Consider the following 22,039-nt stretch of genomic DNA (forward strand, 5'->3'; position numbering starts at 1 on the left):
CCAGATTTTCTACAAATTGGCAACTGGATCCAGAGATTGGATCAGACTCTGGTTCCATTCCTCTGGCGAGACTACAGGGACACATAATGTCTAGTTGTCTCACTTTTCTGATTCTAGGAGCCATTATTAATGCCTGTATCTTTTAATTCATTGGAGATTACAAAATAGCAACATTCTTATTCTAGAATTTCTTTTTCATTTATTAATTGGAACACTTTTACATAGAGACGTTTCCCCTTATCTATTATTTGGATACCCAGTAGGACTATTCATATAGAAAATGCAGAATAGATGTTTATTTGCTTTTATTTACCAACTTTGAAGATAATGAATTAGTTCCTTACGAATTCCCGAAGATAAGCAATACTTTTTTAGTTTTAATATCATTAGGAATGCAAGGACTTAAACATATTTGATGATATTCAATTTACTGCAATTACTATCATGATTGAAGCTCAAATTTTCTCATCCTTAGCCAGTGGAAGCATCATAAGGTTAGCTCCTTTTGCCATGACCCTAGTAGTCTGTGATAGCTTCTTTGCCACCTGGTATGAAAGATGTTCCATACACATTTTATGTATTTTTCTGTTGCAGACATGGGATCAACTATTTCTTCAAGGAGCCCTGGTTTCTTTTAGGGAAGTGGTATTTAAGGGCCACAATCTGGGTTGGTCATTGTTTCTAGGTCTTTCCATTGGACAGAATTTGTTGTGGGGGAGGTGTGTGTGTGTGTGTGTGTGTGTGTGTGTGTGTGTGTGTGTGGTATATGTGCAAGTAAAACTAACCTCATGAATTTATATTGATGCTTCCAATTCGAATTTAAGACTGCAAATCATTTAACTTAACCTTTCTCTGTTACTTACATCTATATCTTTTTTTCCCACACCAATAATCCTGATTCTCAGGGATACAAGGTGATAGAATTAGGATATTTAATAATCACTCATTTGTTTTATCCCCTATTACACACACAAAAGTCTCAGAATGATAGCGCTAATACTCTCATCAACATGTAACTGGAAAGATTTTTTTAAAATTTTGTGTATGTTCTTTTCATTCTTCTCTATTTTAAAAAATAATTAAAATTATCATACTATATCTACTTTGTTAGAACATGTAGCCCTTACATTCTGTACACTCTCCCTTTTAGTTCATTGGTAATTGTGTATTTAATTCTTATCACCAGTTCTTAGGGTGGTATCAAACATTTTGATTGTCTGAAAAATATTCTATTATAGATTCCTCAGGAAGGGCTTATGGAAACAGTATCCCTTCGGTTACTGAATGTTGATAATAATTTATCTATGTCCTTTATACTTGAAAGGCAGTTTTGTTAGATATAAAATCCTTGGCTCACAATTTCTTTTCTTGGGCATCTTACATGTTATTTCATTTTCTTCTGGCATAAAGTGTTGCGGTAGAAAAGTCTGATGAGAATGTATAATTTTTTCCCTTGTAAGTCACAGGCTTCGTTGTTCTGGGTCAATATTTCGGATTCACAGTATGCTTTTCCAAAATGTAGATTAAAATCATTTTTTCTTTTATTTTTTTGAACTGGAGGTTTTTAGCAATTTTTCTGTTTCCTTTCTTTGGTTCTCTTCTTTAGGAACTCCCATTATCCATATGTTGAATCTTTACCTATCTTCACTATTTGTCACTTTCTCTTGAGTCCTTTTTATCTCTCCATTTAGATTTTAAATTGATTTGATTTTTTAAATTTTCATCTTTTTCACCTTCTATTTATCTTAAGGCATTATTTGTTGTGTTTACGTCTTTTGTCTTTGACTAGTTTAATCTTCATTTCTGAAATGCTTTTATTATTTTATTTCGAATTCTTTTCTGGGTTCTTTCATCTCATTTCTGAGTTTTTCTAATCCAGATTTATGTTGTTATTTTGTATCTTGTATCATTCTTAAATCTTTTTGCTTTTTCTGAAATAATAGGTTTATGGTTATGATATGTTTCTTGGGCATATATTTCTGGTATACTTTTATTGCCTGCAGCAATATAGCAATATTTCTCTCTCTCTGTCTTACACACACACACACACACACACACACACACACACACACACACGCACACAGCTTTATCTGGGATTTGACCTTAATACTTTTTTGCTGCTCATTTTCCAGTGAAATTAGTCTTAACTTTTAAAACAAAAGTGGGGTTTGGGAAAGCTTTTCTAATTTCACAGATCTCCCTCTTCTGCTGTTTATATGTACTGTTTAAAAACTGTAGCACTTACTTTCTGAAATTTCCTGGCTCTATTCCCTTCTTCCACTTCAGTTTGAACTTTCTCTTTTATTTGCCTTTTTTGTCCTTATCCTGTTTAATTTTTATTTAGCCCAGCAGTTTCTTCTCCAAGAAAGATTCAGTTCTGTAAGGGGGCCCGGGTGGGGCAGTTTGAAGATTCGTAGGGGCTAGACTGCTCCATCCCCTTCAGACCTTTTTACTGTAGGTCCCATGCACTCACCTGGTATCAGAGGGCAAAACTCCTCCCACTTTCAACTGCTGTATTCAGTTGGCCCTCATACCTTCCACTGAATATTGGTTGGCTATTTTGGGGCTCTCTTATTCTCAGGTCCCTCAGAGGCTGCCCTGATGCTTCCTTCTTCCTCTCACATAGACCTGGACACCATGTAGGTCTTGTGGTTGTTGGTGGTTTATCCCCACCAACTTCTTTGAGACTTATGGGGCTACCTTGTTATGTAGCTTTGTTATAAATGTTGTCCATAGAATTTTGGTTTTATTTTTAACTCTCTTTTTATGTGGGGATTCAGAGAGATTGAACACCTATGCTGCCTAGGCTCTATATTCTACAGTAATCTACTTTGTATGCGTGTTTAATATTAATTATATTTATCTCAGCATCATAAAAGGCTATGATCTAATTTAATCACTCACCTATTATTCCTATTGTCTTCTAAGTTTTTTAATTTGCCTCTCATTTTTACTATCATTTTCCTTAAGTGTGTCTCTAACATGGAGAGTTTCCATACCCATCTTGCATGCTAGGCATTAGTTATACTAGGTTGCAGAAAGCAAACATATTGTTACTATGTGTTCATCACCCTGGCCTTGCCTTGTGAGTCAAAATACCCAATCTGTGACTGTTTACATAATGAAAGACCTGGGCTTCATAAATGGTGGAAATACACTATATAGTTTTTGTAGAGTTTTTAAAAATCTAAATAAGATATCCACATAAGGTAAATTGAAAGGGCATAAGCTGTATGCCTGTCATTCACTCACCTGAACTATCAGAAAAGGAGAGTATCCAAGCAAAATGAATAGGAACAGATTTATTTTTCTCTGAAAATAGTTACACCATAGTCAGAATTGGCCAAGGAAAGACAAATATGTATGGCTGTCTGCAACTTTCATAGATTATGGGCCTAATTTTTTATGGAAATAGTACTTCTGTCTTATCTTTTCCAATGAGAAATTTATTGTTAAAGTGTTTCTAATGCCTTGAGACAGCTAATCTACATTTAGAGATTGAACTATTACCCCTAAAATATTTTAAAGAGGTCTTGTGGGTTTTAATTTTTGTAAGTTGGGCTACATTGTACTGTAACTTACAAAAGATTTAAACTGAAGCACAAGAAATGTTAAAACACAAAACTCTGCTACAAAACTGAAAATATTATTCCTTGAATATTTATGGAGTGTATGGAGTCTGTTTTATATTCTGGGAATATAAAAAAGTGAAGATCCCTCCCCTATTTTCAAGGAAAGAAGGCAGTTATCTTTATATGATGAATGATTCACAAATGCTAGTCTGCATGCAAGTGCCGGAATTTGGGACAAGTTTTTAACCACTTTTTGATGAAAAATAGGAGAAGATGGGCCATATAGTAAATTTTTATAAATCTAAATTAATTTAATTTAAAATACTGTTCTAAGATTATATCCTTAATACTTTTTTACTGCCAAATATCCTTTTGTTCAAGAAATTATAATCATAGTAAATTATAGGATTTATTTTTACTATGCTTACTTATGGAGATTAAGAAGTCAGTAACACTATTTGATTTCCAGAAATTTTTTAAATTTTAATGATCTGAACACTCAACTCTTGAAACCTGAGTCACTATAATAGACGCTATTCCAACAATATGAACTATGCGTTATATAAGCAGTGACTAATTCTATGGTGAATTCAAACAATTGTTTGCTTTAAACTGTAAAGAAATCAAGTTTATTTTTAATTTATAGTAATATTATTTTTATTTTAAAAAATATGTTGCAAAATATTTTCTTCAAGTACTCTTTATCTCTTTCTTGTTCTGGGTCTGAGTTCGTATATACTTTAAAAGAAAATTTTGTTTGCAACAAATAGAAGTAACAAATTAAAGTCTTAAAGACTTCTTACAAATATGTAAAATAAAGATCTGAATATATAAATGGCCAAAGATGAGAAACACAACAAACAAACAAACAAAATTTTTAAATGTCTAATATAAACACATGGAAAAGATGTGCAACTTCACTGATAATAATATAAATTAAAATAAGGCGGGTGGGTTGGTGGGTATTTAAGGAAACGAGCATTCTCAAATTCCATTGCTGGAAGAAAAAACTGGTACAAACTTCCTTAAAACTATTTGGCAACATTTATCAAGAGTCTTAACAATACAGAAATCCATAAAACCAGTAATCTTATTCCTAAAAACCTTTTCTGAAAGTATATTGGCGTCTCGGTTAAAGTATTATGACCACGGACATTTGTTGCAGTGTTGACAACAATTAGAAGCCACATAATTGTCCATAATGAAATGTTTAAAACAATACTAATAATTCACATATTAGAATACTATGCAATCATGAAAAATCATTTTTAAAAATAAATTTATTTATTTAGTTTTGGTGGCATTGGGCCTTGGTTGCTGTGTGCAGGCTTTCTCTAGTTGCGGCGAGCAGGGCCTACTCTTCATTGCAGTGCGTGGGCTTCTCACTGCAGTGGCCTCTCTTGTCATGGAGCATGGGCTCTAGGTGCATGGGCTTCTGTAGCTGTGGCATGTGGGCTCAGTAGTTGTGGCTCGTGGGCTTTAGACTGAAGGCTCAGTAGTTGTGACACATGGGCTTAGTTGCTCCACGGCATGTGGGATCTTCCCAGATCAGGGGTAGAACCCATGTCCCCCACATTGGCAGGCGGACTCTAAACCACTGTGTCACCAGGGAAGCCCCATGAAAAATCATTTTGAAGAATACTTAATGGTGTGTGAATATGTTAGAAGCGTACAAAATTCTATATAACAGAATAATATGTTTTATATAAGAAAAAATATAGGGCTTCCCTGGTGGCGCAGTGGTTGAGAGTCTGCCTGCCAATGCAGGGGACACGGGTTCGTGCCCCGGTCCGGGAGGATCCCACATGCCGCGGAGTGGCTGGGCCCGTGAGCCATGGCCGCTGAGCCTGCACGTCCGGAGCCTGTGCTCCGCAACGGGAGAGGCCACAGCAGTGAGAGGCCGGCGTACCGCAAAAAAAAAAAAAAAAAAAAAAAAAAAAAAAAAAAAAAATCATGTACTTCTAAAAAAGGAAATTATAGAATGGAATAGGTTTAGTTTCTGCCTCTGAAGACGAAACTTTTTTAACCAGGCTATGAGTTCAATTGTATAAACTAGAAGCCTAGATATAAGAAATGTAATTCTTTGTTTGTTGGAGACCATTATCTTGCCAGTTTCTCTTTTCCTTCTCCTCCATGAAAACAAACATTGCCACTCTATGTTAAAAGGCTGAAGTGAGAATTAAGAGAAAATGACTAGGAAAATATGTACATTGATACCATTGCTGCAGTATAACTAGTGTTTGGGTTTTCTGTGAGGATTACCAAAAAAGCACGTAAAATACTTAGAGAATCAGAGAGAAAAGAACTATGTAAATACAAACCGTGATCCTTCTAGCATCACTTCTATTTGTATGTGTTGCAGGATAACCTTGAATATTTGGATGCAAGTCATAACCATGTGATAACTCTTGAGGGATTTAGAGGTCTGATGAAACTTAAGCACTTAGACTTGAGCTGGAATCAACTGAAAAAATCTGGCGATGAAATAAATATGTTATGCAAACACACCACAAGCCTTCTCACTCTGGATATTCGACATAATCCATGGCAAAAGGTATGAAACAGAAATGTTTATAAAAAAGCAAACAATCATTTTTATTTCAAAGCTGTTTTCTCACTACTATTCAAGAATAGCCAGAAATAGGCAAACTATCTTTGTCTCGCTAGAATTCCCTTAAGTATTTCATAAGTTGAATTTAGTGTAGTGATCAAGTGAATAAAATGTTACTATAAGAAAAGTCTTTAATTTCACATCAGACTTTTTTTGCAACCTCTAATAGTTTAAGAGTATTGTGGTTTTAAAAGTGTTAGATGTCACTGCCATTTGCACACCTTCAGAGAATTTTCATAGTGCAGTATAGCTCAGCATGCTAGAACCCTACTGTAATGAGGCATAGGAACCAAGAATAATAGAATACAGTGAGAGAAACATACTATTAAAGGGGGAAAAATTAACAAAAGCATGTTTACTTTTAAATTAACAATAGTATGTTTCTCTCACTGTATTCTATTATTCTTGGTTCCTATGCTTCACATTCCCTGATGAACCTGAATTATAAAGTCTTATTTATGTTCTGTTATAAAAGGAAATTTGATTGAACGCTATTCTTTCTCATCACAAAAATATGTAGATTCATGCTAAGAAATTTCAATATTCAATGATTATACTGAAGAGTATCTCCAAGTATTTAAAATAAGCCCCAAGTTTATAATTTCAAGACTATTCCTTTCCTTGCTTTTCAAAAATGTATATAGACTGTGTTCAACATTTTTAAAAGGGACTAAAGCATGATTGGTTCTTTTAAATTGGCCGTATTACGATGTTTATACTATTGTATTTCTCCTTTTTAGCTCAGTAAAATTGAAGAATATTTTTCTTTTGCCAAATCAGACTTCCTGAATGATCACAGTACAGCTGTAGCCCTGTTGCCAAATTAAATGTCAAGAGCTGAAGATCTGTATTGGATCACCCATGGAGCTGACTAGCTAAATGCTGATCTAGATAAGCAGGAGGCACTGCAGTTGTTCTGTGAACACTTTTCACCACAGTCACTTTTCAACAGCTTGTGGGATTTCCTCTCTCCACAAGAGTAGAACTATCCACCTTCAAACAAAAAAGATTAATTCTTAAATATAATTTAATTTCAACTATTGTTTAAAGAATTAAGCCTTTATTTTTAGACAAATATAATAAAGTAGGAGATGCATAATTTGAATTATGTGGGAAGGAACAAAGAACTCCTTTCCATGTCATAGCACATGTAATATTTTGTAAAAATTAACTTTTGGTATTTTTCCCAAGCCAGCCACATTAAGACTGAGTGTTATTGGCAGATTAAAGACTCTTACTCAGTTAGATGGAGTCCTTATTTCTAAAGAAGAAGCAACAGCAGCTAAGAAATTTATTTCTGGGACAAAGATTACTCAGGTTGGATTTTACTGTTTAATATTTCTTGTTCTATTTAGAATATACAAATAATATTTCCCATACTCTTATTTTGTTATTGAGATTTTATATTCTCTCTTAGCATGCTAATAAAAAGATCAGTCTATAACAATCATATCACTTGAATTTTTTTTCTGTTTAAATATATTCCATTTAAATACCAACTGGTTGTATGGATTCTCATCCCTGCACACTACCCCCAAAATACCTCTAGGGTAACTGTTTCTTTCCTAGTCAACCTGAACTCACCAGAGTCCTTTAGAACCTACATGAAAATAAGCAACTTTCTGTGGATAAGGTAAGCTTCGAGGCCTTGAGAAAGCATTTAGTAAATTATTTACCTAGTATTGATATTATATGTGTCTGGCTGAAAGAAAACAAAACCTATTAACTTAGGGAAGGGGAAATACCTATATTATCCAGATTAAGAACGCTACTTTGGCCAAAGTAGCTTCAACATCCTAAATATCTCCACTCTAGTTATCTAGCTATTTACTTTTTGTGGAATATTTGAATATTAATTCCTTAATGTAATGTTTAATTTTGTATCTGTTCAAAGTGAAGGAAAGAAACTCTTTTGTTGATAAGAATATAATTAACTCCTGAAGAAGAGTTGGGGATTTATCCTACCAGAAATCAAAACTTACTAAAATCCTGTAAGACAATGTGGAATTGGAAGAGTTAGACAAATAGACCAATACAACAGAGTATAAAGACCCAGTGTAGACCCACACATACCTGGAAACTTGATAAATAACAGAGCTGCCTGTACAGATCAGGGAGCTAGTCAATAAAAGGCACTGGAACAAGTGCATTAAGGTTTTCACTACAAAAAGCAAAACCAAAAATGTTTTAGAAGAAAAGATCAGAGATTATCATTATAATCTTGAATGAGGGAAGAATTTATTATGCAAGAAACAAAGAGCATATACTATAAAAGGTTAGATTTGTCTATGTTAAAATTAATACATCTATTCCTCAAAGGGCAGAAAGTGAAAAGACAAGATATATACTGGGAAAAGAAATTTGAAACACATCTGACAAAAAATATTCTTTATATATCCAAAATATATCAGGAAAAAGACAACCAATCAAACAGAAAACTGAGCAAAACATTTAAACAGACACTTCACTGGAGAGGAAATCAGAACAGCCAAACAACTTAGGAAAAGATGCTCTACCACATTAATACTCAAGAAAATAAACATTAAAACTTAAATGATCTACCAATTTATGGCCACTACTGGGGGGAAAAAAACCCTTGACAATATCAAGTTTTAGCAAAGGTTTGAAGTAAAGGTTACAATTGGTACAACCATCTTGGATAACAAATTGGCCCTATCTAGTAAAGCTAAATATATACATACCCTAAACCTAGCAAGTTATATACTCTAAAGAAACTCTTGCATATATATACCAAGAGTCATGCACAAGAATACTTATGACAGCAATGCTTATAATAGCAAAAACTGAAATCAGCTCAATGTTCATTGATGGGAGAATTGATAAGGAAATATTATATAGCAATGACATATGAATGAACTACAGCTACAGGAAGAAGCATAGAAGAATCTCATGGATATAATACTGAGCAAAAAAGCAAGTCATAGAAGAATATAAACATATTCAATTTACATAAAATTTGAATATGTATAAGACTAATATTTTATTTATGGATATACACATAAGTCTATAAAGAAAGAAAGTATGATAGATACAAAATTTGAGATCAATTGAATGCTTCTTAGGGAATTGATTCACTTGAGATGAGTGATGGCTTCCAAGGAGAAGGAGAGAAAAAAAGATTAGGATGGGGCACCCAGGGAGCTTCTGGCTCTTAAACTGGTTTCATGATGGATTATATGGTGTTTGTTTTATAATAATCCTTTCACAGTTTTATAAATATTATTTTGTGGTTAAATGTCTGCTAAAACAAAAAAATGAGTGAGATATATAAAGTATATCCAGATACTGAAAACATTTTAAGGTAAAGAAAATGTCATATTTTAAAAGTATTCATTGGGCCGCTCATCTAGGAAACAATTCTTTTAACTATATATATATGGACCTCTCTGTGCTATTTCCTTTATGTGTTTTTCGTTTTATTAGTTATCTCTCTTACGGCATTCTAGTACTAAAGAGGAGAGATCACGGATTCTTAGTATATGGCCTTCTGCCAAAATTCTGACACAGATTTCAAAATTAGGACCACATTCACATCTGAGTGGAAACTGGTACTTGAAGGTAAAGACAATTTATTAAACCTAATATAAAAATTTAATTGATTTTTTTAGTCAGCTTTGGCCTTTGTATCATAACGAGGGCATAGATCGGTAATGGGCAGAAAACTGGAAGAGCTAAATTAAAAGTAAAAGAGAAGTCAAGTCATGAGTAGTTATGTCACAGGGGCTAGAACTCAGCAGTGGTCACTACAGAACAGGAAATTTAGGATAAAGGTACACTGCAAAACCAAAGGGTAGATTCTGAGAATATATCAAAATAAACAAGAAAACTTTAAAGCTCAGAGCCAGAGACCAAGCCAAAAATTTGGATGGCAAGGTAAAAGGGATCAAGAATCCTGGCAAGAGAATGGAGGAACTGGTCAGAATTCAGCCAAGGCTAAGGGAAAAGTTATGGAGCACTAGCAGCTTCTTGCTCAAGAAGCACCCTTTTACCTCTTGCCAAAGATAGAAACTGGGCTAAGAGAATCTGACCCTTGAAAATGGAAGATATTAGTGGCATTCTTTTTATTACAGAATATACATAGATATTTAGTTGTGATGCCGGCTCTGTGATAGTCTTAGCTGACTCCACAGGGAGTTGTGAAATTAGAATGGCCCTTTAAATCTGTCCCAAGTTGGGCTGAGATGGCCAGGCCTTTCTTTCCTTTCATCATTGGATGTGGGCCAACCTGGGAAGGAGCATGACCTTGGACAAGGCAGCTCTCTGCTGCTGATGCTGTCCCTGAAGGGACTGACAGTTGAAGGCTTTCTGCCAACAGCACTTGCAGCAACTGGGACAAGTCCTTCACTGCTGGGAATCTGACTGGCACAGCTCAGTGTCTGTAATACCATATAAGTCCCTCTGAGTTATAATCTTGTCAGATTTTACTTTTCTGTAAACTAAGAGCTTTGCAATATATTTAGTTCCTAGAGGACTTTTTATGTTACTTACCACATTTGAATTATTTCATTAGCCTTTTTATCTTATAACATTGAAGTTATTGATGTCATCCAGAAGCAACATATAATGTGAATTATTCTACAGATAACTGCCTTAAATTTAGATGGGCAACATCTTTTTGAAATCACAAATTTAGAAAAATTGGAAAATTTGAAGTGGGCATCATTCAGCAACAATAATCTCACTAAAATGGAAGGCTTGGAATCTTGTGTTAACCTGGAAGAGCTCACATTAGATGGAAACTGCATCTCAAAGATAGAAGGTAAGGTATTAGAGAATTCTAAAGTCTTAAAATATGAATGTCTAATTAACAAGAGCAAAAAGTGAATAACACTGAGGATAGAATTTCTGAAGAGGAAGGTCTTCAGAGAATTTCCAAGAAGGTTTGGAGTAGAGTATTCTAAACACCTCTTTAGTGGGATCTGTGACTGACTGCTATATATAATGAGCCCAACTAGCTGCCTTCCCTCCCCTCTCTTAACCAGTGTTTACCATCTATTACCAAACTTAGCACATTACAAACTAGTCAGTGTTCAAAATCTGTGCCATTGAGTAAATAAATGAAAGAATGAGGTGTGCTTTTGAAAAAGATAAAGCAGCTCAGTTCATTTTTCAAAATATGGAATTAAGGTTACATTTGGAAATTTGAAGACTTTCAACAAAATGAACATTTTATTCACTGGAGGTTGAAAATCAGATGTACTATATAAACTTTTACTGGGATCCACATACAAGTACAAATTAAGCAGCTTTATTAATGCCTGCATAAGTGTACACACACACACATCATGCATACTTATCTAGGTATAATACATTTCTGGATGTGCATTTTGGTAACAAGGCTGTCCTTGTCAAGGAGAGAAGGTAGGAATTGAAAATCATGCCTGAGAAAGAGACTTAATTTACACTTTATTAGCTTTTGAATTGTTTTTAGCATGTGTGTACTACCTTTTTCATAAAATAGAAAATTTTACTTTAAAAAATTACATATGCAAAAGCAAGTATTAAAAACAGCATGTATAACATTTGTTATACTTCATTTTAATGGCTGTTAACAATAGTTTCTAAAAATTGCTTGATCATAAGAATCACTTAGGATACTTATTGAGTATATAGATCCACAGGCCTCTCCTCTGTAGATTTTAGCTAAGTAAACAGTGCGGGGGGTTGGGGGTGGGAGGGCGGAGGTGTAGGTCAGGCATCTGTGTTTACAACTATCACTAGTCTCCATTCCCATACAATAGGGTGTTAATTTTGCTATGTATGTAACAATTGAGAACCCTATTTCCTTTTTATTCCCCTCCATAAGCCTACTAAAGGGAAGACTCCTTCAACCTGTATTTTCCCTATACCCACTTTTCAAACATAGCTACCCCACTAAACTTTAACAGATATTTATCTTCTTTTTTCCAAACATAGATAGGCTTAATATGCATTTAAGGATTTTTGCTTTGATACTACATCCTAACTTGCCCTAGATTGATTTGCTTTCAGCATTTCATAGTCCCATGATAAAGGCTGGTGTGAAAGGGGTGCATGAATAAAATTTATTGAGGACTGATTATTTATTTGCCAAAAGCTATAACTGATACTTTTCAAATGCCATTCCGTTTAATTCCATAACCGTTAGAAGTAGATTTCAGTATATCCATTTCATGGATGAAGAAAATTTGTCTCAGAGGTTACATAATTTTACATAATTTACCTATGGTCCCAAATCTAGTGTGAAACCAACATTTGAAACCAGTTCTAACTCCAGAGTTCTTATCTGTCAACTGCACCATCCTACCTACAGTTATAAAGTGTCTACAGCACATAATGTACATAGGGGGTTAGATTGTGGTGAGAGGAAGCATTTTCTAAAGTTCTGTCTTAGACTGCTTTCAAGCATACAAAGGTAGAATTAGGTTCTTTTTAATACAAATGATGGCACAGTAAGGAATACTTTCCAGAGTGTTGTATTCTAGTTCCTTACCCTTAATGTTTTACAATGGGGGTTGGTGATTATTTTGAGCTTTGTAAAGTAGAGCTTTATATTATTGTGATGGTGAAAACCTTAATTAATTACATAATTTAAAGGTTATTTGAAAGCTTAATTCAGTATTTCCTATACAATACCTTCCCTTAACACCTAAAAAAAATGTGTCTACTTGGAAATCCAAAATTGGAATTTAATATATTATCTAGTACACATTTTATTCTTCTTTAACAAAAGGAAAAACAATGATGGTTAATACTATAAAATCTGTAAAGCCATTTGAACTTAGAAAAAGAGAAACAGTAAAACAACCAGCCAGGTATTTTTTAAATTAACTTTTCAGTGCTGTCTGAATCTTTTCTTGAATTTGCTTATTTTTCTAGGCATTTCCAAGCTGACTAAATTAACCCGCCTCAGCATAAATAATAATCTCCTCACTGGTTTGGAAAAGCATACTTTTGATAACATGCTTCATCTTCATTCCCTTTCTCTTGAGAACAACAAAATCACTTCATTGAGTGGTTTACAAAAAGCTTTTACACTAATTGAATTATACATAGGCAATAACTATATTGCTCTCAATCAGGAGATCTACAATTTAAAGGTGACTATCTGGAGTACTAATGTTTTTGGTTTTCTAAATATTTTCTTATTTCTTTATACTATGAAAGTAATGCATGTTCACTGTACAGAATTTGGAAAATATAGAAAAATGTAAGGAAGAAAGTAAAAATCAAGAAAAATGTATTTGATGTCCATTTCCTACCATTGGGACTTGCAGTGGCCTCTTTCCTTTTGCTGATACCATATTGCTAGGGCTTTATCTCCTACCAAAAACTTATGTCCATTTCCCATCTTTCCTTACTTGCAGCCTTATCCTCATTGTATTCCCCTAATACAACTACTTCTAGAGCTGCAGAGTCAACCTAATCAACAACAGCAACAAAACAAACCATTTTACATTATAGATGAGGATTAGTTTTACTCCCTCTTGTCTTAACCTCTCCCATCCACATCTACTCAGGGCCCTTCCTTCACAACAAACGTCTTATCTAATAAGGAAGCACATTTTCCCTTAAGATGAATTCTGCTACTCTCTTACAAGGCAGAAGCACTTCAGTTTTATCCCTCATCAGAAGACTGTTTTTCATTGTTTCATTTCACTGTTGTATCTGTATACACACATACTATTTAACAGATCATTATTCCATAAACAAAGTATATGTTTTAAACTTTGCTAAGTTTCTTTGCAAATCTTTATCATGGGTAATACATTTAGCACCAGCATCCAAAAAGGGATTCTGATCATATAATGTAGACCACTGAAATACTGCACAAAATTAGACCTTAACAGTATGAAAGTATAATGCTTGCACTAAACAGCAGCATACTTAAAAGCACTCAAATCACTATGAAATGATGGAGTAATTTAATATTAAAATTCAAGGATGATTAAACTCTTAAGGGGAAAAAAACTTGTTAGAGTGAGATATATATGTATATCACTTTAAATGTATGTATTTTTATTACCAGGGTTTATGCAACCTGGTCATTCTAGACATGTATGGAAACATTATTGTATGGAATCAAGAAAACTACCGGTTGTTTGTAATATTTCATCTTCCAGAACTGAAAGGTCTGGATGGAATCTCAATTGTAAGTTGTTTTATTGACTCATAGCATTTGGTCCAGGCTTCATATTAATATATCCATAGGCCATAATCATTTTGAATGTTGCTTTATCACTAGTATGTTACCCAAACTTATTATGCTTATTAAAATCTAGGTCTCCAAAGCACATTTTAGATCTGGGTTTTAATTGTTTAAATTGAGGTAGTCTGGGAGGGAAGATGCTGCGTACATTTGCACCCACTGAATTCAGTGCCTAACAAATTTATGAGACAGGATAGGAGAAACTGCCCTGGACCCCTACCGTCCTCTTGGGCCTAAAAACAGCTTCCTGTTACCTGGAAAAATACAGTTGTTAAGATTTAAGAAAAACATATTTGAACCAAAAAATGGTATGTCAACATTACTAGTAAACTATACTAGTAAAAAATAACTTTTTATACTGTGTAAAAAATAACACAGAACATAGGACTGAATATGAAAGCAATATTTGGAAACTTGGATTCTATAACTAGTAAGTTCATACAGGGCTCCTGATTTCCATGTAACAGGATAAGTGCAAAACAAATGGGTGAAGAATAAAAAGGTTCCCTGTGTAACATTGCCTAGCCCCTGTCAGACAATAAAACTCATCAAATTTCTAGGAAACTGAGAGATAGTTCATGATTATTTGGGACTTTGAGGTGCTCTGAGAAAATTACTAATTCTAACCCTGATTTTTTTCAGGGCCCTTCTCAGAATGAAGAATCAAAAATATTCTCCCCCAAACACAAACAATTCTCTAGAATCTTGTATACTGGGTTTTATTTAGGTGTTGGCTTTCATTGAGGGACGTTTTAAAAACAGTCTCATGAAACTAGTACTGTATGTGCTCCAATGGTGGTGTTGAGTATCTTATCCTTCCTATCTCTCTGTGCCCTCATTTGAAGGGTCACCTGAGAAAGTGCTTTTAGAAGTCAGTGTAGGAAAACCTTTCCCCCCTGAGGAAAAGTTATGCTGTCCTCACTGACAATGAGTATTTTTAAACTATTTTCCTTTTCACTTTGACTACCTAAAAGCTCAGGGCCACATTTATGGTTCAATGACAGAAACCCTGTAGGACTTATGGTCTATCTGTCCCTATCCCCAGTTTTGATCTATTTAACTTACATCATCCTCAGTCTTGATCTTCACTATTTATTATTTGCATTTTACTATTTGAGTATATGTTCCTCCTGTAAGCTGCCATAAATTCTTTGTGGAATGAGGTAGAATATAAATATATGAATTAATAATGGACATGAAGACTAGATTGAATAATTTAGACTTTAATTGAGAGGTAATGGGAAGGCATTGAAGATTTTTGAATTGGGGAATAACATTTTGAAAACCATATATTAGGAAATTTAACAGCAGTGTTTAAAGTGATTGATGAAAAACCAATAGGAGGCTATTAGCGTGGTCTACATGTGAGGTAATGAGAAACTGAAATAAACCAAGGGGAAGTGGTTTTAAAAATGGAGAGCTGAAAGGTAGGAGAAATACTGGGAAGAATTGACAGAACTTGGCAACCAATTAAATTTGAAGGACGAGGAAATGGAAGAATAAAAGATGTCTACAAGACTTGAGTCTATTCCACTAAGAGATATCATAACAGAAATATGATTACGGGAAGAAAAGCATTTTCAGGAATAAGATGATTAGTGTTAGACACACGAAGAAAGCTGATAATTAAAACCAAAAGGATATAACATTGACTAAGGAAAGAGAGTAAAGAAAGTAAAGAAATCCAAGTGAGCCTTTAATACTTCCGTTTAGGAAATGTAAAGAGGAAAAGAAGCCACCAAAAGTAGACACAGAGGGAAGTAGAAGAGCAATATAATCCTAGAGTGTTTGAGAGGTAAATGGACCTGGACTTTAGAAATGACATAGTCTGAATCCTTTATTTTATCAATGAGCGCAAAGAACTCCAGAGAATTTAAATGACATTCCAAGTGACATGACTTTTTAATGGTAAAGTATGGACAGCTGAGCCTCACTCTGTGCCCAAGGCTCCATGGATATATAATCATACCAGGAAGTAAGGGAGTGGTACTGGAAGTTCCAACCCTCTAATCATGGTTGCTGCCCCTGGCAACCAGCCCCCATTCTTAAGGACTTTCCAAAAGTCATCTTGTTAAGATACTCAGACTGGTTGAAAGGAGCTTGTCATAAATAGCAACACAGTCCTTTCACCTTTATGGCTCTGGACCTATTTCAGAAACCGAAAACAAAAAACCAAATATTATAATAAAAGATGCCCCTATGGCTCTTATATAGGAAATTATGAGGGTTTGAGGAGCTATGTGCCAGGAACAGTAGACAAAGACCAAATATAGGTTTCTTATTATAAATCACAATATCACAGCTCATGCTCTGGCCTTTGAACACAGATCCTTTACAGCAAAATGATCAGAAAATTCAAAATATATTGGAATATTACTGTAATCCCATTCAGTAATTATCCAGTCCATAATCATATAGAAATGTCTCTCCCAGTGAGGCCACTCAGATTTGCAGGTTTCCATTGGAGACTTTGTCAGGTTCCAAAAGCAGGAGTGGTCTCAAAACACATAGCTTAATCCTTTCTTCAGGCCTCTGATATAATTGAACTGAGACAATATCATCTCTTGCTCTGAACCCCTTTTGAGGTAATATAATATTGGATTTCCTCATTACATAATCTATTTATTAATTCCTTTACCCGTAAGTGTCCTTCCCTGTTCTCTCCATTTATACCCATACTTTTCCACCTTTGGAAGGGATATTAGATTCAGCCACTGTGCTGGTCTAGTCTAGCATATACCTCCCCTCAGTCCACCCCACTTCAGATAGGACAAGGTTATATAGGTGCAAAACTAGTGGGCTATTTTTGCCACCAGGAAATACAGATACATTCACTGTTAACCCCAGTTTTGCCAGATGGGGTGAAGGTAAAACCTACCCCCATCAGGCCTTTAGGAATCCTGACAAAAGGCTTAAAAACATAGTTTCTCGCTTAGGAATTATCCCTGTTTCCAGTATTTGTAGTTGTAGCTGTGGTCCTGTGGCCACTGCATCAGGTAGAAAAAAAATTTGAGGTGATGTGAGGAAGAATGAAAGAAAAAATATAATGGTTATACCAGCATCATCCTTCTTTCGCAAGAATTGCATAGTCATATCAGCATCCTTGCCCCATCCCCCAGATGCACCAGAAAAACAGAAGTCTATCCAGCGGGGACCCTCCTTTAGCCCCATTCATGTTCACACTGAGTATGAGCACTCTTAGGAAGGTATTTAAGCCAGCCCATCATGCTTTTATCTCCCCCCGCATTTTAGACAACCAATGTTTTAATTGCCCATTCTAGTTCTCTATTGAACTACTACTCTGAGGGGGATATCTTTCTGCCCACTGTTAGACATTATGGGCTGTTCAGTGTGTTCCTTGGTCTGAAGAAATAAGTCAACTGTCCAGATTGGTGCAATATCTTCTGTTCCAGTTCTTTTATAGCATTATGTGCATTTGCATTTACACTGGGTAAGCAAATCCCAGTCCAGAGTCAGTATCTATTCCTGTCAAGACCCATTTGTAGTCCCCCAGGGCTACCAGCCTCAGTCTGACTTGCCAGCTATATTCAGGGCCTTCCCACAGGGAAATCTGCCACATAGCCATCTGCAGTCTCTGTCTCTTTTGCTGGCAGACAGAACAGTTCTTATTGGCATTTAGTGCCTCAGAGGGTGCAAGAGGAATATGTCTAGATTCAGCCCATCTCCGCACTGCTGTAGACCCCCAATGTCCACCTATTTTATAGACCCAGGTGGCCACCTTAAGTGAGCATATGGGCATATCTGCTTGTCAATTCCAATCACCTTCCAAAATGGGAAGAGAGTTCAGATGGGCATCAATGTGTCCTACTTTAATGTACACCTCAAATTTCCATAAGGCTGTGCCCCATATGGGCATCTTTTTAATAGGTCAGTTTTCCATTGCCCTCCTGCCTGACCATATGGCCAGGCCAGGAACAGTAGATGAAGGTTTCTTATTATTATCTCAGTAACACACCAGAGGACTCACCACAGTGTCATTCCTCAGGTCCCAAGGTCCCTAGGTGGTCTGCCTTCTTCTCTGCACCTTTCAGTCTCCTATATTTATTTTATATATAATATCCAAGGGTTTAGCTGTACTTAGTAGGAAATAGGGAGAAATGAGGCTATTCCATTTTGACCTGGAACCAAAGAATTAATGTCATTTAGTCATCTGTAAGAGAGAACCTCACTTTCTAAATATCCTCATATACAGGAACCACCAGAGATTGAGTGTGCAAAAGATTTGTTTGGTGGCAGACTTACTTCTGACATGATTGCTGAACGACAAGGACATTCAAACTTCACCCAAATGCAAGAACTAAATTGGACTTCATCATCCATCAGGTACAATCATTTTATTCTATGCTATTTGATATTATAATATATAGTTATTATTATTTTTCTAAGGTTTATAATTTATACATCTTATCCAAATATAACCAGTAATTCAGAAAATCATCTACACTACTTCACAATCTCATACTAACTTTACCATCTTTGAATTGCATTAATAACTTTTATTATCACACACTATGATTAAAAATGTCATCAAGCTCTTTCTAAGACCTTATATTTCCCTTTTCTTTTACAATCAAGCTTTTAAAATTAGAACATACTAGGTTTGCTCCTCACATTGTACCACTCTAATCCAATGCTCTCTGGCTACCACTGCCACCATTCCTCTGATGCTGTTCTCATGAATGTTATCATTGTCCTCCTGTTTAATAAATCCGTTTCTCTTCTTTTTCTATTCTGCACTCTTCACAGGCAGACATCTTTAGCCATAGTTTTAATTTATGACGATGACCCCCTAATTTACCCCAAATCTAGCCTCCTAATTTGAATATTCGATTGCTCTCTAGATAGCATCTAGGAAACAACATTCACCTGTTGTCGCCCAAGCCAAAAATCTAGAGTCCACTCTCTCTCCTTTGTCCTCCATTTTTTTGTTTGTTTGTTTGTTTGTTTTTTTGCGGTACGCGGGCCTCTCACCGCTGCGGCCTCTCCCATTGCGGAGCACAGACTCCGGACCCGTAGGTTCAGCGGCCACGGCTCACGGGCCCAGCCACTCCGTGGCACGTGGGATCTTCCCGGACCGGGGCACGAACCCGCGTCCCCTGCATCGGCAGGCAGACCCCCAACCACTGTGCCACCAGGGAAGCCCTTGTCCTCCGTTTTTAATTAATCACTACATTCTATAGAGTCTGTGTCTTAAGTATGTGTCATAGTTCCCCCCTTCTTTCCATAGTCATTGCCCTTGTCCTAGGTTGGGGAATTAACTAATTTAGAAACTGGTTTTTTTTTGTCTTATACAACCTTACCTGCAAATTCATCTATTATCCATACCGCCTTCTAAGATGCAAGTTTTATCAGATCACTTCCCTTCTCAACATTGTTCAGTGTCTTTCCACTGTCTACAGAATAAAATTTTAAATCTCTTTGTACAACATAGAAGGCCCTTCCTTTTTTATTATAGTTTTTCTGAATCCCATTTCTTGAGGACACAGACAGTGACTTTCATATTTGTTGTAGCCTTTCCAAACATATTGTCTGCACTTAGGAAACAAACTAATGAAAACATGTCAAAAGAATAAATGACTTTTAATGTATAAAGTGTATCATAATTATAACTTTAGGGGTAAGCATTTCTTTAAAGGTGTGGTAGGCTTTTGCACAGCCAAGGAAACCATCAACAAAATGAAAGGACAACCTACTGAATGTGAAAAAGTATTTGCAAATTAAATATATGACCAACAAGAAGTTAATATCCAAAATATATAAACAGATGATACAATTCAACATCAAAAAAAAAAAAACAACCAACCTGATTAAAAATGGGCAGAAGAGATCTGAATTGACATTTCCCAAAGAAGACATACAGATAGCCAACGGGCACATGAAAAGATGCTCAACATCGTTTATCATCAGAGAAATGCAAATGAAAACCACAATGAGGGCTTCCCTGGTGGCGCAGTGGTTGAGAGTCCGCCTGCCAATGTAGGGGACACGGGTTCGTGCCCTGGTCCGGGAGGATCCCACATGCCGTGGAGCGGCTGGGCCTGTGAGCCATGGCCATTGAGCCTGCGCATCTGGAGCCTGTGCTCCACAACGGGAGAGGCCACAACAGTGAGAGGCCCGCTTACCGCAAAAAACAAACAAACAAACAAACAAAAAACACAATGAGATATCATCTCACACTTGTCAGAATGGCTATCATCAAAAAGACCACAAACAACAAATGTTGACGAGGATGTGGAGAAAAAGGAACTCTCATATACTGTTGGTAGGAATGTAAATTGGTACAGCCACTATGAAAAACAGTATGGTTTCTCAAAAAAACTAAAAATAGAACTACCATGTGACCCAGCAATTCCACTCCTGGGAAGAAATGAAAACACTAATTCAAAAAAGATACATGCACCCCAATGTTCATAGCAACATTATTTACAATTGCCAAGATATGGAAGAAACCTAAGTGACCATAAACAGATGAATAAAGAAGATGTGGTATATACATATAAAATGGAATAGTACTCAGCCACAAAAAAGCAGGAAATTTTGTTTTTGCTATTTGCAACAACATGGATGGACATGGAGGGTATCATGCTAAGTGAAATATGTCAGACAGAGATAGACAAATACTGTATGATATTACTTATATGTAAAAAATAAACTATGAATATAACAAAAAAGACTCACAGATATAGAGAACAAACTAGTGGTTACTAGTGGGGAGAAGGAAGGGGGTGAGACAAGATAAAGGTAGGAGATTAAGAGGTACAAACTACTATGTATAAAATAAATAAGCCACAAGGATATACTGTACAACACAGGGAATATAGCCAGTATTTTATAACAAATATAAATGGAATATAATCTTTAAAAATTGTGAATCAGTATGTTGTACACCTGAAACTTACATAATATTGTATATCAATTATACCTCAATTAAAAGAATATATAAATGAAACAAATTGGGATATATGAAAAAAAGAAGTGTTTAGAACAAGGTGATTAAGCTTTATGCTCTTCTCCCTCATAGCTCAAAGGAAGGTAAAACACTTTTAAAGCTGTGGACTAGGAATCAAGCATTCTTACCAATTACCAAAACATCCTTACAAGGTGGAATGCCATAAAAGTTTTCAGGAGATTCCACAGAAAACTCTGTTTTCAAAGAAATTACCTACTTTCTCCTTTTCTTTCCTATCCCAAACCCCTTCCTGGCATTTCAGAAATAACCTATTTCATATATATCCTCTGCAGTTTACAACCTGAAAATCTTATGGTTTACCATATCAACTTCACTATGACTTCATGAACATGTATGGAATTATAAAGAAATTGGAAATGTTTATTTTTAACGTTTCTTTTATGATAGTTCTATATTTATGTGATAATAGACATGTTTTTTTAAGTCAATGAAATTGTATGTCATTTTCTTACACATGTACCCAACAAAAATGTGTATTTATCTGATCATTTGGCCCATATATTTTATTTTTTTAAACTAACTTTACTTTTTATTTATTTTTAAAAATAAATAAATTTTATTTATTTATTTTTAAAAATAAATAAATAAATAATTTATTTATTTTTGGCTGCTTTGGTTCTTCGTTGCTGTGCGTGGCTTTCTCTGTTTGCAGCGAG

The 22,039-nt window shown here is 35.3% G+C and overlaps 2 protein-coding genes across 3 annotated transcripts in view; one reads left to right on the forward strand and one right to left on the reverse strand.

The window, feature by feature from the left end:
- RTN1 (reticulon 1) overlaps positions 1 to 22,039 on the reverse strand; it is a 415,427-nt gene that overhangs the window by 333,827 nt on the left and 59,561 nt on the right. The gene's annotated exons all lie outside the window — the stretch shown is intronic.
- The window catches only part of LRRC9 (leucine rich repeat containing 9), a 107,949-nt gene that overhangs the window by 56,537 nt on the left and 29,373 nt on the right, over positions 1 to 22,039 (forward strand). Inside the window, exons 18-24 of the mRNA XM_030855135.2 lie at positions 5,935 to 6,126; positions 7,375 to 7,500; positions 9,628 to 9,762; positions 10,786 to 10,963; positions 13,063 to 13,283; positions 14,213 to 14,335; positions 18,606 to 18,736. Coding sequence (XP_030710995.1) covers positions 5,935 to 6,126; positions 7,375 to 7,500; positions 9,628 to 9,762; positions 10,786 to 10,963; positions 13,063 to 13,283; positions 14,213 to 14,335; positions 18,606 to 18,736 — 1,106 coding nt within the window. The remainder of the gene's footprint in view (positions 1 to 5,934; positions 6,127 to 7,374; positions 7,501 to 9,627; positions 9,763 to 10,785; positions 10,964 to 13,062; positions 13,284 to 14,212; positions 14,336 to 18,605; positions 18,737 to 22,039) is intronic.

The sequence above is a fragment of the Globicephala melas genome, chromosome 2 (genome assembly GCF_963455315.2).
Source record: "Globicephala melas chromosome 2, mGloMel1.2, whole genome shotgun sequence".
Classification (NCBI taxonomy): domain Eukaryota; kingdom Metazoa; phylum Chordata; class Mammalia; order Artiodactyla; family Delphinidae; genus Globicephala; species Globicephala melas.